Source organism: Lates calcarifer, linkage group LG13 (genome assembly GCF_001640805.2).
Source record: "Lates calcarifer isolate ASB-BC8 linkage group LG13, TLL_Latcal_v3, whole genome shotgun sequence".
Classification (NCBI taxonomy): Eukaryota; Metazoa; Chordata; class Actinopteri; family Centropomidae; genus Lates; species Lates calcarifer.
Window position 1 is genome coordinate 15,245,170 of NC_066845.1, and position 14,644 is coordinate 15,259,813.

General features: G+C 44.7%; 1 protein-coding gene across 2 annotated transcripts in view; it reads right to left on the reverse strand.

Moving 5' to 3' along the window:
• Nucleotides 1-14,644, reverse strand: part of LOC108878435 (probable E3 ubiquitin-protein ligase HECTD4) — a 37,158-nt gene that overhangs the window by 2,582 nt on the left and 19,932 nt on the right. For both annotated transcript variants that reach the window (XM_018669137.2, XM_018669136.2), the window contains exons 39-75: nucleotides 14,433-14,635; nucleotides 14,097-14,232; nucleotides 13,724-13,906; nucleotides 13,403-13,567; nucleotides 13,139-13,308; nucleotides 12,697-12,812; nucleotides 12,488-12,591; nucleotides 11,944-12,105; nucleotides 11,670-11,818; nucleotides 11,449-11,528; nucleotides 10,995-11,158; nucleotides 10,661-10,898; nucleotides 10,421-10,557; nucleotides 10,194-10,320; nucleotides 9,339-9,476; nucleotides 9,110-9,246; nucleotides 8,868-9,028; nucleotides 8,593-8,774; nucleotides 8,297-8,502; nucleotides 8,068-8,198; nucleotides 7,751-7,956; nucleotides 7,462-7,641; nucleotides 5,548-6,947; nucleotides 5,256-5,463; nucleotides 4,941-5,164; nucleotides 4,658-4,803; nucleotides 4,454-4,557; nucleotides 3,995-4,118; nucleotides 3,342-3,532; nucleotides 2,971-3,117; nucleotides 2,682-2,801; nucleotides 2,438-2,593; nucleotides 2,220-2,323; nucleotides 1,767-1,988; nucleotides 1,492-1,658; nucleotides 1,202-1,397; nucleotides 217-439 (exon numbers count right to left, since the gene is read on the reverse strand). In XM_018669137.2, coding sequence (XP_018524653.1) covers nucleotides 217-439; nucleotides 1,202-1,397; nucleotides 1,492-1,658; nucleotides 1,767-1,988; nucleotides 2,220-2,323; nucleotides 2,438-2,593; nucleotides 2,682-2,801; nucleotides 2,971-3,117; nucleotides 3,342-3,532; nucleotides 3,995-4,118; nucleotides 4,454-4,557; nucleotides 4,658-4,803; nucleotides 4,941-5,164; nucleotides 5,256-5,463; nucleotides 5,548-6,947; nucleotides 7,462-7,641; nucleotides 7,751-7,956; nucleotides 8,068-8,198; nucleotides 8,297-8,502; nucleotides 8,593-8,774; nucleotides 8,868-9,028; nucleotides 9,110-9,246; nucleotides 9,339-9,476; nucleotides 10,194-10,320; nucleotides 10,421-10,557; nucleotides 10,661-10,898; nucleotides 10,995-11,158; nucleotides 11,449-11,528; nucleotides 11,670-11,818; nucleotides 11,944-12,105; nucleotides 12,488-12,591; nucleotides 12,697-12,812; nucleotides 13,139-13,308; nucleotides 13,403-13,567; nucleotides 13,724-13,906; nucleotides 14,097-14,232; nucleotides 14,433-14,635 — 7,207 coding nt within the window. The remainder of the gene's footprint in view (nucleotides 1-216; nucleotides 440-1,201; nucleotides 1,398-1,491; nucleotides 1,659-1,766; nucleotides 1,989-2,219; nucleotides 2,324-2,437; nucleotides 2,594-2,681; nucleotides 2,802-2,970; nucleotides 3,118-3,341; nucleotides 3,533-3,994; nucleotides 4,119-4,453; nucleotides 4,558-4,657; nucleotides 4,804-4,940; nucleotides 5,165-5,255; nucleotides 5,464-5,547; nucleotides 6,948-7,461; nucleotides 7,642-7,750; nucleotides 7,957-8,067; nucleotides 8,199-8,296; nucleotides 8,503-8,592; nucleotides 8,775-8,867; nucleotides 9,029-9,109; nucleotides 9,247-9,338; nucleotides 9,477-10,193; nucleotides 10,321-10,420; nucleotides 10,558-10,660; nucleotides 10,899-10,994; nucleotides 11,159-11,448; nucleotides 11,529-11,669; nucleotides 11,819-11,943; nucleotides 12,106-12,487; nucleotides 12,592-12,696; nucleotides 12,813-13,138; nucleotides 13,309-13,402; nucleotides 13,568-13,723; nucleotides 13,907-14,096; nucleotides 14,233-14,432; nucleotides 14,636-14,644) is intronic.

Genomic DNA, 14,644 nt, shown 5'->3' on the forward strand with positions numbered 1-14,644 from the left:
AGTGCGTCTTCCTACATGGAACTGCTGAGTATGTTTCCATAACACACACCTACTAATTCACAAAAACAGTCCAGCTATGGCAAACAACATGTTCAAAGTCTGTCTGAGGTTACAAGACAAGATGAGCTGTTTTGATAATCACTTATCAGTAGCTGTAGAAGGACGTCACAAAGAGATAGCAAAGTGTCCAGCTGTTGAAACCTTGTTAGCCATTACCTGCAGCTCCATCAGGAGGGGCGATCTTCATGGGGTACGGGGGAACGTGGGCAGTGTCGGGCCCCCCATCCTTGCAGGGGCAGGTGAACGGAATGCGCTCCTGGTTGCACGCAAACTTGATGAATTTGCAGAGCTCCTCCTGAGTGAACATCTCCAGGGCAGTCCAGAAGAACTCGATGTGCTGGTCTGTCTCCATCAGACCCACCTGATACATGGTGTGAGCCTACAGAGGGAGAGAGAGCAGGGTGAACTGAGATCAGATTTGATTAATACTAAACTGTATTAATGTAAGGTGTTTCTCTTGTAAATCTCACAAGAGTAAATCTCTGATAGCTCTTTATAACATGTCTCCTATTCATATTCATTCATTCATTATCTGTACTGCTTATTTGTTATGGGTAGCGGGGGGGCTGGAGCCTGTCCCAGCTAAGATTGGGGGAGAGGCAGGGTACACCCTGGGCAGGTGGCCAGTCCTCCAATTCATATATGTCTCAAATATTGACAATAAAATCTTCATGGGGTTTTAAAAGATATCATCAGTATTTTTGAATCTGGGCCTTGTTTTCCCAATTTTTGGATGTAAATGATTGTCAGGGACAAAGATGTTTGGAATGCTCACTACTGAGTGAGAATAGTATACCCAGCAACCGCAAACATCTACTGTACTGTAATCCAACGGACAATTGTCCATGTCAAAGTACATCTGCTAAAGTGTTTATTTTTGCCACTGGCTCAGATTGTTACTGTAAGTGTCCCACAACTTTATGGAGAGATACAGAGATATACTTTTTTTTCCTTTTTGTTTAACCAGAAACATCACTATATATCACCACCAGACTCCATTGACAAGAACAGTTATTTTACGTACTCTGATGAGGACAACTGCCCACTGGATCAGGTTAAAAAATTCTGGAGTAATCCTTTATTTAGAATTACAGAGTAGGTCTATATTGTAGTATAAATAGATTTGACACAAATGGTTTACCTTGAGGAACTCCAGGTTGATGTAAGGCAAGCCGCAGGTGCGCAGCTCCATCTCTAGTGGGCTGAGCATGGTGAGCAGCTGCAGGGGAATGATGGAGCCCAGCCCTGCACGTACTGCTGTCATACACTCCACGTTCTGCAGCTCCCTGAGACGAAGGCTCCGCACTGTCCGCGCATATACGTCCTTATTCTCCCAGCTTAAGATGATCATAAAGATACAATACACCCAAAAGTTATTTGCAGAAATCTTCATGTAACAAAACATGAACAAGCTGAACAGGTTTCCTTTACCTGACAGTGAGGCTGCGCCCTCCCTGACAAAGCTCCACCTCCTCGCCAGTCATAGTGACGTAGGTAAATGTGCAGCAGGGCCGGCTGGGGGAGTCCGGGCTTTCTCCTGAATGGTGCTGGGAGGAGATCTCAGCACACAGGGCCTCCAGCTCTGTCTCATCACTCACCTGCAGGATTAAAACAGCAAGTCAAATTAAGGTGTTATGGCAACATTGTTATTAATGATGTGAAAGACATCAAGCTTATGACATCAGGGGCAAGGTGCCGTCCCTTACATTGTCAAACTTTTTGACGTAGTTGTAGGTGAGCACGTCAGCCTCCTGCAGGTCCTGCTCGGGGTCGAGGGACTCACCCACCAGACCCTTCCAAAAGGAGCCTAATAGGTCCAAAGGAAGTGGCACATCTGCGCGGATGGCTATGCCCAGAAGTTGACCAAAGAAGTGCAACAACTGTTCCTCTGCATAGCTTATAGGGCACGGAGTCAGGATGTACTTCCCCTGAGGAAAGCAAAAAAAAAAAAAACAACCATGATTCATACAACATCATCTGTGATTAGTGTTGTTGTGCCAGATATGATTCTTTGAAAAAGCATGTCATAGGTTTCAAAACTGTGAGGAAACACTGAGATTTCAAGCAGCATGAGGCCAATACATATCAGGATATACAGTTTATGCTTTGTTTTAAAGAACAAACGTGTATGAAAGAAGTCAGATACTGAAAAGTGTTACCTTGTTACGGTTGGCTGCAGCACTGGGGCAGGGGAGCAGCAGCGAAAGAGCAGAACTCTGTAACTCCTTACACACCTGCCATAGGAAGTGTCTGAAGGAGCCACCTGAAGAGACAGATCCATCAAAGCTACAGTTAGGTTTGAAAAAAACAAAACCCATCTCGACAAGTAAAAGACTGTAAGGCAGTACAGAAAAAGATGTCAAGGAGAAAGTCTAACTTGTGCCGTGAACTTCCTCTCCAGTGAAGCGGATGTTAAAAGCATATGTTGGGTCTCCTCCGCTAGCCAGTTTCACGCAGAGTTGTGATGACGGCACACAAGACAGCTGGCGTGCTGCCTGGCAGAAATATGTGTTCTCTGATGATCTGATCTCACCTGAAGGATAAATGCCACAGACACAAAAAGAATGTTTGAGAAAAGAAAGTGGAGAAAATAAACGAGAACAAGTGAAAGGAATGCCTACCTCCCACAATCTCTAGTGGGTCGAGTGTAATCTCTGGAGCAGCGTGGTCGGCTGTTCGCTGTACCGTGGCATTCAGTACTCTGTTCATTACTGTGACTTTAGTGTCATAGAAGATTAGACCTGTAACAAATGAGGACAGAAGAAGTGGTGAGGGTGAAAAAAATAGATCTTGTCAGATTCACTTTGCTAGTTTCCAAAACAGTCACACAATAAAGTCACACCTCACTAACATGGTCCACACAGTTGGCTTTGTCCCCTTAACCTTTGTGTGTGTTGAGATCCTGCTCACCTTTGGCCTCACATAACAGTGCTGCAATGCTGTTCTGATAGGTAGGCGTCTGTCTTAGCTCCACTAGCGGCAGGAAGAAACTCTCCAGGGTGTTGTTGAGGGACTGCAGCAGAGCAAAGCGCAGACGCAGGCTCTCCACAGGCACATCTGAAAACAAACCAAAAAAGTTATAAATAGCTGACAAAACAATGGAGCAAGTGTGAACTATGCAGACAAAATAAATGTTTTTGAGAGTTCATTTCTTAGTACCTGCACATTACATTACACAGTAAATAACAATATGTATCATATCATTGGAAGAGGATTTGTTGGCTTGAATCTCTTGTGAGTAAGATTATAGTCATGCTTTACTGCACAGGCAGGTTTCTTACTGAGCAGGCAGGCCACACGAGGATCGGCAGCGTCACTGGGGTCTAGGTAGACTTCATGGGGGTGTAGTCTGGCCGGTGTGATAGCCAGGTGACGGCATAGCCTGTTGATGTACTGGACCAATGCAACGTCCATTTCCAAGCTCCACTTCCTACAGGCCTTCTGGGCGTGACGGGTGTCTATACAGGTGCACCTAGTATAGAGGACAGCTGCTGTTCAATGAAGAGCTCTTACCCACATATTTATACCCTAGTATAGTATAGTAGTTACGCTACCCTAGTATGTTACAAGGTAAACAGAGTGTCATATACACAGATTTTATATACAATATAGGACACTATACAAAACACTACAGTTTTACAAGTTTACAAGTTATATCTTCTTAAAAAGGAGGATTTGGGTAAAAACATACAATATATACAATTTCGAACAACTGCATTAACTTACTTTGTCACTAAGTCTGATAAATCAAATATCAGAGATAAGCTGTAGAATGCTTTTAAGGCAGTACATAATTGGATGACTATTTAAAAGCTTGATTTGATAAATCACCAGGACCCATTCTGTCACAACAAAACAAAATTTGGAGTTTTCAGAAAGCCTGTGTGAGTTTTTGAGTTGCAGTTGTCTGAGTGTTGGCCCCTCCCATTCTCACCTTTCAAAGTGGAGGTCATAACCACAAGCCAAAATTGCCCTCCAGACGCTGCGGATGTCTTGCTTGGCACGGTCAACAGCAAATTTATGGAAGCCTTCCAGTGTCAGGTACTTCTCCTCTGGGACTAAAGAAAACAAAGTGGTATGTGAGGTGGCTCACAGCTCCTGGTCTCAAAACAAGACTCAAATTTATTCTTGTAGAGTAGTAAACCATCACAGTAAGGTCTACCACAACTTGCAAAGTGATATCTTCAGATATCACAGAATTTGCCTGACCAACAGTAAAAACATACTAAGCTGTACTTAATTTCCAGTTGTGTAAAACAAAGACAAAGATAGATAATCGTGTCCTCAAGCAAAAAATTTGATTGATTCAACCATCTCACTGTCTATTACATTGAACCATGCATTGACATATTAAGGGATCTGTGTATTCAAAGTGAGTGTAATTACTACCAACCTTCAGTCTTCTTAGCAGGAGATTTTTCCACATCTTTCTCATCAGGTCTGGATTTCTCAGGAGATTTTGGCTTCAGGACTGTCTTCTTCTCACTCAGTGCCGTCCTGGCAGAGGCAAGAGACCACAAATTGAATTTAATTGAAGTGTATAAATGTACCTAAACATGTGCTTGTGTTTCAAAGTATTGTGTGGGAAATTACTTACTTGACACTTTTGAGCACAGAGTTTTCCTTGGTGAGGGGTTTGGTGATGGGCCTCTTGGTGCTCACAACCTTGCCTTGATGCTGCTCTTTTCCTGCCTTACTGTACTTGTTCTTATTGGGCTTGGGAGTACCATACTTTCTTAGAATCTGAATAAAAAACAGATTATTGTGACACATGAATGTGCATATAGTATAAAGTATTAACAATGTGGTCATGCGTTTGTGCTGGTTGACCCCAGAGGAAACAACCTCCTTAGTTAATGTACATTACTTGTTCTCTGTACCTGAGTAAGTTGGTCTTCAAGTACTTTCTTGGGAGGTCGAACATTGGTGAAGAACGTGTGCAGCAGGTTGCCAGGTGTCTGAGAGTTGATCTGTTCTTTGCTGAGGTAAATGTCAGACACTTTCACTGGCTTGGCCGGTGTGAGGCTGAGCATCTGCTCCGAGTGCACACAGCTCTTAAAAATATCTGTGAGGACATCTCGTGCTCCAGGCACAAGCTTGTCACCTTGAAATATGGAGGGAGATCATTTAAGATCTTACACTGGCAGAACTAATGTGCAAGAGTAGAAAATATCTAATCAGACTTGAACACCAACCTCTGACTGATTTGTCCAGGAAGTAGTCTTCAAGGGCGGAGCTTCCCTGTGTGTCAAACAGGCTTTGGTTTACACTGGAGGCTGTGAGGATCTCCTCATTGGTCAACTCCATTAGCTCCTCTTCACCCTCCAGACTAGACAAACCAATCAAGTCGCTGCTGTTGAAAAGACTGGCACGGATTTTTTCCACTTTGGCCCGAGAACGCACCTATAATTAAAAGAAAGTATATTTCCTCAGAACAAAACAAAATCAAACAGCTTAGATCTGTTAATGTGCTCTCAATTAACTCACCTCAATGACAGCATAGCCCTTGATGGGCCTAGCCATGACTGCATTGCTCTCCAGTGAAGTGACCGTGTGCATAGAGCCTCCATCCGACACTGACGGTGTCTCTGCACTGTCGAGAGGTTCCCCCAAGCTGCCAAGGCTCCCCAGGCTTCCTGTACTACACAGGGAGGTATCTAGACTCTCCTGACTAGACACAGTCTGGGGGTCTTGGGGGCCCTGCTGTGGGTACGTAACAGCTGAACCTGCAGCGGCAGGGGTGAGAGGTTGAACAGCTAACAGCTCCTGATCGACAGACAGTTCACTGGCAGTGCGGGAGACTCCCTGAGAGGAGCTGCAGATGGAGGTCTGGCTGGTAGAAGCTGAAGCGCTCACACTCAAGGCTGGAGTCACGCTGCTGGAGCTGTCAGGACTCTCAGGACCTCCGTTGTTAGGAAAAGGACGCTCAGGCTCAGGGCCTGCTTTGCTATCCTGGGGGCTTGAGACCCCAGCCGCAGCTTTAGTCTTCTTGGGGTCTTCTTCCTGCAGAGGGATGAAGACTTCATCTTTGAAGAGCCCCCCATGTGCGTTGCAAGCCCTGCGGATAGCATTTCGAACCACGGCCTCCTCCAGGTGCGTGGGGATACCTGAGAGCACCAGCAGGCGACTGTGGGCAGTTGGGCCCACCAGGGCCTGGCAGGCATCTGTCACTGCATCACTGGTCACACTTAAGCCCTGGGGATCCTTATTGGCAAGATGCCGTAAGATCATCAGGAGAGTGAGGCAACGGTGGAACCACAGCATGTCCTCAGGTTTACTACCCGCCATGTTCAGCAGGGCGCTGTCACTCTCTGACAGCCGTGCACCTCCACTTCCCCGTTTCCCAGACACTGCCGCTGCCACTGCAGCTGCTGCTCTCTCACGCTTCATCTTCACCTTTTTCCGTTTGGATAGCAGACTGGGGCTCTGCGGCGTCTGACCCGGGGACGATGAGGAGGATGAAGAAGAGTCACTGAGGTTAGGGGCGCTGGTGGAGGACAGGGCTCCCACTGAAGTCCCACCAACATTGAGGGGAAGCGTCACCTCTGCGACAGCCAGACACACCTCCATCAGAGCATGGAAGTAGGTGGAGAACCGGCTCTGCTCTGCCCCCAGAGCCAACGCAATGCCTCCTGACGAAGACCCCCCTGCGCCAGCACCTCCGGCAGTCCATCCCTGAGTCTCGCGGTCATAGAGCTTCCGGAGTTCTGTCTGCAGAGCCATGAGTACTGCCAGGCAAGGGTTAAGCAGCAGAGCAATGGAGCTGGAAAGACCAGCTGGGCTCTTGCGCTGCTCCAAGTGGTGAATCTTCCGCAAAACCTCAGCTAACAAGTGAAAGATGAGTTCTTTGATGGAGGGAGCCAGATCAGTGGTCCAAAGCAAACCACCTAAAACAGTAAGATCAATGACAGAAAACACTGAAAGCTGAGATTTTGGGCAGTCTTTTTTTTTTTTTTTTTTTGGTATGATTTATCTACCAAGCTTTCAAAGCTCTTCAATGATTTATGGAGCTAGTGGTAAAAATAATGAATATGTGGGTTTAAGCAGCTCACAAACTCTGAACATTTTATAAGATTGACATTTTATGACCATGTAAGTATATGGTTCTTTCTTAGTGGAGTGATGTTTTGAAAAATCAAGCAAGGACTTGACATCCCACATTGATACTGGTAATGTATCTCTATGTTTCTAACTCTATATTCTTTTAACATTTAACTCAAAGGGGTACATTAAAAAAAATCAGCATGTGAGCATTAAATAGAACAAAACCAAGACCAGAAGATTTCAGGTAAGATCCACTTTAGGATTTTGCTGTGGTTACATTATACATATAATGTATACACCAAACAGATTAACAAATCAGACTTGTTATAATGTGGTCATAATGGATGTTCAACCTACCTAGGAGTTCTACCACCTGCAACAGCACAGATGAGGGCACTGTGTCCAGCTCATCCTCTGAACGTTCACTGCTCTCTCCCAGCTTCCACGTCAAGAGCTGTTCAGCAAACGCCATAGCCAGAGGAAACTCCAGTGGCAAAGAGTGCAGCACCAGTACAGCACCAGGAGAGGGTGACACCCCTGTGACCAAGACAATGGTATATTTAATTCACTTTTATCCTGTAATAGATTATTTTTATTAAGGTTTAAGCAGCCTGTATGAATTTCCCTTTAGGCGTTAGATACTCACCCAGTTTGATGTGCACTTTATCGGTGGGTATGATAACAGAGGGGTATTGGTTGGTGGTGGGAGGGGGAGTAAGGCCTGTGTTGGTAGGTGACGCATCCAGAGGATAGCACACAGCCTCCATCAGATTTAGCTGGCCATTTCTACGCACTTTGTGGCCCAGACCATACACCATGACTCGAGCCCAGGGAGCCTTGTACAGGCTTGAGCTAATGGAGTGGAAAAGATGATAGAGAAATTTAAAAAATGAACAAGAAATGGATGGTAAAAATCTAAATTTTTCATGAATTTCTTAAGTGTAATACAGCAAAGTAACTCACTCTTTGCGGCAGCCTAGCTGGCTCTCCTTGCAGGATACGATCACAAATGCAGCACCTGGAAAGCTGACATCCATGCTGACCTTTGACTCTGTCACAGGAAACTCCTCAGATGTAAACTGCTCTGGTGCATTCTGTCAAAACAAACAGAATTATATGAGAAGTTAAGCAGCTTATAAAGTGTTATTCAGAGACAAGTTTATTAAATCAAGTATTGATTGGCAGGGCTGACCTGTAGGAAGCAGCAGATCTGCTTTGTGAGCTCCAGTAAGCTTTCCTCTCCTTGATGCAAGGCACGGGTGATGGCCACTGTCAACCACTCCCGGATGGGCTGAGCATTGCCCTGATAGAACAGGTCTGTGGGAGAGCAGCTTTGGCCCTGGAGATTATGAAGCACTGACTGGGCCAGAAAAATAGAACTAGAGCTGATAGTGCCATCTGCAGGAAGAACAACATCAGAACATTCAGCCATGAAACAGAACATTTACAATGCACTGAGAAATCCAGACGTTCACAATTTACACTCACCGGGGAGGGGTGGAGCCAGCAGCTGATTGGACAGAAGCTGCAGGTGTTCCAAGGTGATGTCACGGATAGCAGGTATGTGGAAGAGACGAGTGAAGGTGTGGGGACTCTTTGGGGCGAAGATGTTGAGCAAGGCCATACGGCAGTATAACCGGGCCAGCGCGCTCTCACAGCGAAGCAGTTCCCTGAAGCAAAGAAGTAAAATAGATGGGATATTAATCACAAGTGTAGGATGCATATGGATCATGCTCATCCTCATTCCTCAGTTCATATGTTACCTGTGAATCTGAATGTTGCTGCTGTCTAGTGAGACTAAGCCATTAGCCGCAGTGCGTCGAGATCCAGCAGGCGGACGCTCCAGCATTTCAATAGGGTACCAGTACCTCACCAGCACCCCCTCACTGCGCAGGTAGGTCTCCACCTGTACAAGTTCATTCACCTAAACAAACACACACACATGCAAGTTAATTTACCGATAAAGTTACTGTGAAGGTACTGAAGCGCAAAGTATCATACTTACAGAGTCTACATCCAATACCACCCCGTGCAAACCAAAAGTCTTCAACATGCCCCGGATAGCAAACTTTGGGAGTGCTGTTCCCCCTGTAGTGCTGTTGGTATTGTTGCTGTCAGGACAACGGATGACCACGGTCAAGCCTGTGTTGAAAAAGCAAAACAATTTTAATGCAGTGCTTACAATGTTCCCTGAGTTCATTTCAACTTTGTATAGTGATGGAGGTGAGTGGTACCTTTGCGAACTTTGTCAATAGTGAACTTGTTGGCCTCATCCTTTATATCTTCAATGGTAGGGAGGTAGAGGTCACGGGGGATGCCACCATTCTCTTCATACAGAAACTCAACTGTCTGTCTTGCAATGTCCACCATGCCTGTTTCCATTGAAACACATCACAGAGATAAACAGTGTTACAGTGGACATTTATTTGAATGCATACGCTCAGAATGGGTAAGGTTTAGCGAGTCATTCATTTAATAAACTCTGACATCTAACTTAAAGCCCATTAAAGAGGCTATTAACATTTGTCATTTAATTTCATGTCAAATTTATCTGTAGCACTATAATTGTCCTACCTTGTTCTGATTTGTTAAAGGATAATTAACTTTGAATTATATTTACGACAGTGCCCTCTTGGATGCTGCACAAGTGCATCTGCATTATTAGCAATTAAATAGAAGGCATTTCAAGAGTAGAAGCGTGATTCTAAAAGTGGAGCCAAAATGACGCAAAGCTGCATAATGAGTAAAGAGGATATAAGCAGATGGGTTTTTCACCTTTGTGTATTTTCCATTTCTATTCTGTTCCATTTTTTTTTCCTTCCAAGCAATGCTCTGACTCATGATAATGATTTATGTCATAGTTTCTGAGAGCTTTTAGAGGTGCCAGCAACCCACTTTCATTCTTTTTGTGTTATATTCATGGCTAGATTCAGACACAGAAAAGCTGTCACAAACTTTTTATAAAACCTTGAAGTCAGTTTTTTCTTGTTTTAGTCAAATGATGTTGGGAAAATAGATGATTTATGTTATGGTAATTTGCCATGTGTTATACTAGACTTATGTTTTAATGATATTCTTTCTTTTTTTACCCAGCTGCAGAGCTCCTTTGATTTGATCCAGGCCAGATTTCCTCTCAGCCTCGTTACGGAACCGCCTACGAATGGTAGGAAACACTTTGGTCTCCCAAGCCTTGACCAGCAGGGCGTAGTGGTCCTCCTAATGTCAAACCCAAATCAAAATAAATCATGAAATAGTAAAGGTAAAAGTAAACACAATTTTTCTGGACACAGAGTGCAGAAGCAGAGGTCTCACTCACCCTTGGGACATCATCATCATCCTCGTCGTCACTCTCATCGTCTGCGATAGGTGGAGGATGTGGGTCGGGCCCAGAGGTGACTAGATTCTCATAGCTCAGCTCCACCTTGTAATGGCATGACAGGTCACTGTTGTACTCTGTACCAACAGGAAACAGAAAATGCAGATTTAACACATGCTACCAACTTGTGAAAAAAAGGAAAAGCATACACAGTTTTGGTGAAAACAAGATAAGACATACGTTGCTGGGCAACAGCAACAGCTGCGATCCGACAAGGGGGTCCATGGGAGCCAGTGTCTGATGTAACACTTGCACCTGCATCATTATCGCTGTCTGACGCCATTGCAAAGGGCAGTGCTTCAAAATTTGCACTTATTTCCTCAGCAAGGTCTACACACAAGTCTGCTGCATTTCTGTGTGCTTGGCCCTCTGCGTACGCAAAAGGCCGGCTTCCAAAGTTGGCACGGATCTTTGAGTTCTACAAAAAACAAAACAGCGAGAAAGAATTTTACAAGAGCCTAACAACAGTTCAAATATAGAGCTTCCGAGGTAATTTTAGCCAGCACACACCCACCTTCTTTTGAATGTGTACCAAGGGCCACATTCCACCAGCCACATCCTCGAGAATGGGGCTGAGCCGCTGGCCACAGTAGGTGAAGTAGACCCTGCCTTTCGGGGCCTGACCAGGGGGTGGAGGAGTGCCCTCAGAGCGCTCCCAGCCTATTCCAGCCACATCACCTGTGTTCATGCAAACGTAAAAATCACACCTCAGTAATGACTCACTGTTTACAGGTAATGACATATTTTAAAAGATGCTAACACTGGGAAGAGCTTGAGTTAAGGAAGCAAGATATGCTTGCAAAAAGGGTTTTGTTGAAAAAGCAGCCAGTTAAAATACAACGATTTAAAAGAGTTAAGTTCAAATCCATAACATACATTGCTGTATGGATTTCTAGGTTGACTACGTCAAACAAAAGAGACGTTAGACTGTATATGGATGAGAACATATTTTGTCTCCTGTCTCTCACCAGGAAGTAGAGCCACATCCAGCCTGACACTCTTCCACTGCAGCAGACTGGAGCCATTGTAATGCACTGCCCTACCATTACTGACACACAGACAGACAGGAGACAGACGCACAGAGACGGAACGACACAGGAGAGAAAGATAGCAGTCAGCACTCAAGTCAGAGACAGAGCAGTGGGGAGAAAGATGGAGTCTCTCAGATTTAATATGCAGTTGAACATACTTGTGAAACAGACATGTCCCGACTGGGTTGGTCCACGCTCCGTCTCTCTTCTCTGCCTCAGTGGCAAAGCCGAAAGACACGATTGGGCCACTGTCCTCCTCAGAGTCTCCATAGGAGACAATTTCTATCTCCCAGTAAAAAGATGGTGCCTGCAGGGACAAAGAGAATTAAATAGAAGACTGTGGATAGGCAGAAGTATCAGTGAATGATTTTCTTACACTAATACATGACACAAATATCAATGCAAAAGTGCATTCCACTGTGATGTGTGCACCTGTATTGGTACAGGAGAGGTGGCGTAGATGAATGTGCCTCTAGGCAGCCCTCCTCCAGCACTTGGATCAGCCAAGAAGGTGACAGAGGTCAGACGGGATGAGAACATGCAGGCACGGACAGGAGGAAACACTCTGGATGGGCACCAAGTGATCTCCTTGGGCTAGTGAGGCATCAAAAAAGATAAGGAGACAATTGGAGACTGTTAAGCACATCAAAATTTCTTTGAAGGTTTTATGAGTGCACTATGACTTGAGGCTTGCAACAATTTAAGAATTCCATACAACAATTATCTTGCCTTTAGCTGATCTGAATGGTTTTCAATCAACACTTGTTTAACACTGAAGATAATCTCTATGTAATAAGCAAAAAGCTCAGTTGACAAAAGATTGTTTTTCCATCTTCTTCCATGATAAATGTGTATTCTCTGCCTCATCCGGTCCACATATACGTTAGAGGAGAGGAGATTTCTCGTTTGTTGTTGCTTGCTGTAAAAATTAAAGTAATGAAAACAAAAACTATCCAATAAACTTTGCAACTCCCACCTGCCGTCTGTCTGTCTGCAGTGGTGGAGGTGGTGGCCGAGCACAGTCCCGGTACAGCATTCTCACTCTTTCACACTGAGCCTCAACCATGCCAAGACGCTCTCCTGCACAAGATAAGAGAAATCTGTCACATATACAGCTTTTTAAACAGTGTATGGTGTTACTGGCCAAATACATTATACTGGATTTGAGAAGTGCTACATGCTCACCAGGGCTACATTCCTGTGCAACCAGGTTGAGAACCTCAACGGCAGCAGGACACTGCTGAATGAACTCTTCACAGAAGGAGCTATCCTCCAGGAGCTGTGCCATCACCAGGCATGCCCTGAAAAAAAAAAAAAAAACAGCCAAGAACCTTGTGATATTTGTCCAGTCTATGGTTTGGTTGTGTTTCATAGCATTTTTTCAACATTATCACATCAAGTTATCAGAGTTATGGTTTAAATGGGTTTAAACTGTCCACATTCTAAATACAGCAGATGAAAAACAACACTGCTCAGCCTTAGACCAACAGTGAACTGGTCAGGTTTAGAAGTAGATTCCCAAAAAAAGTACTCCTCACAAAACAAAACAGGACAGATTTAACACAGACAATTGTCAAGATGCACAGACAATGGGAAGATTAGTTTATTTGCATCAGTGTTTACCAACCTGGTTCTGATTTCAGCCAGCAACCGCACTGCAGCCATTACCGGGCTGGAGCCATCTCCTGTTGCTGGTAGAGAAGTGTGAATTGAGAGACTGCCCTCCTGTGGCAGAAGCATGGACTGCACTGCTTGTACCACCTTTTCTGTGATTGAGAGCTTATAGAGGGGGAGAGCCTGTTGTGGGGTGATTGAAAGAGAGACACCAGTGAGATCAGACAACTATTTTCCATTAAAATAAGAGTGCTGTGTTTGATGCTGGAATTCTTACCTCAGATCTGGGAGTGCAGAGGCGTGATATGGGTACTGTTAAGATGTCTGAGGCTTTGCAAGCTTTCCTGTACTCGCAAGAGGGAAACTTGACTGTAGCAATGCCCTCCTGCTCATTTATGGACATAACTATGCCAACACTGCCCAGCACTCCTTTACCTACCACCTGCAGAGCAGAGGAATCACAAGAAATATGAAAGAAGGTAACATTTTAATGCTTTCAATGACAAACATGACTGCATATTAATGTTTTTTTAAGAACACATAGCATGAGTTAATATGTAAACATAGCATATTCACAGCCTTATCTCCTTTGACTCACCTGAACCTCAGAGCCGATCTTAATAGTTTCTTTGAAGCCTCCAAGGGCACAGAGTGCAGCAACAGCCTGTCTCCCAATAGCCTGCAGTTTAGCTAGTTTTCTGCCACTGCTGCTGCCGTTTTCTAGAATACTCTCAGCATACTTCCCAAGCTGAGGGATAAACATTAGAGCCCGGGAGAGCACCTAGCACAAAACCCAAAGGAAAGGCATTAGGCTCTTGACAAATATTATCATAATGGACCAAACAGATGTCAGCCTGGCAATCATTTTCAGCCATTTTTAATGATCAGTAAGCCTGTTGTGAGTATTTACAGTATCAGTTACCAGAACTAAATATAATCATTGTTATGACGATAAAAACATGATCATTTACTTTTTCTGCAGTGCTTGTCCAAATCTGAGCAGTGTTGGACTCAGGAGCAGTGAGCAGACTATGCAGCAGAGCAATGACCTCAGCAGCCATACTGTTGGCGACATGGCCACTGATGAATGGCCTGACAGGGTCCGACCTATCCAGGGCAGATGAGATTTTAGGAAGAGATGTTACAACCACAATGAAGATTAATGTCACCGACACACTATGACTAAAATAAGGCATACCATATCTGTGGCATTTATAATAGCACTGGGAGTGTGGACTACTTGGGAGACATATTGGGAATAGTGAAATGTTAACTTGTATGTCTGATCACTATATCAAACAAAATACCTGGCCAGCTCAGCATTCCTGTCCCTACAAACAGCAGTCTGAGCAGTTTTCTTCTTGTCACCAGTGGTGATGCCTCCGGCAGTCTCCTGGGCCAGAGTCTCCACAGGCGGACCGACGCTCACTATCAGACCAGACTGGGCCCACTTGTTGGCCTTCCTCAGGGCAGCAGATGCCTCCTCTGTGATCACCTCACAGCTTCCACTCTAGAGAGG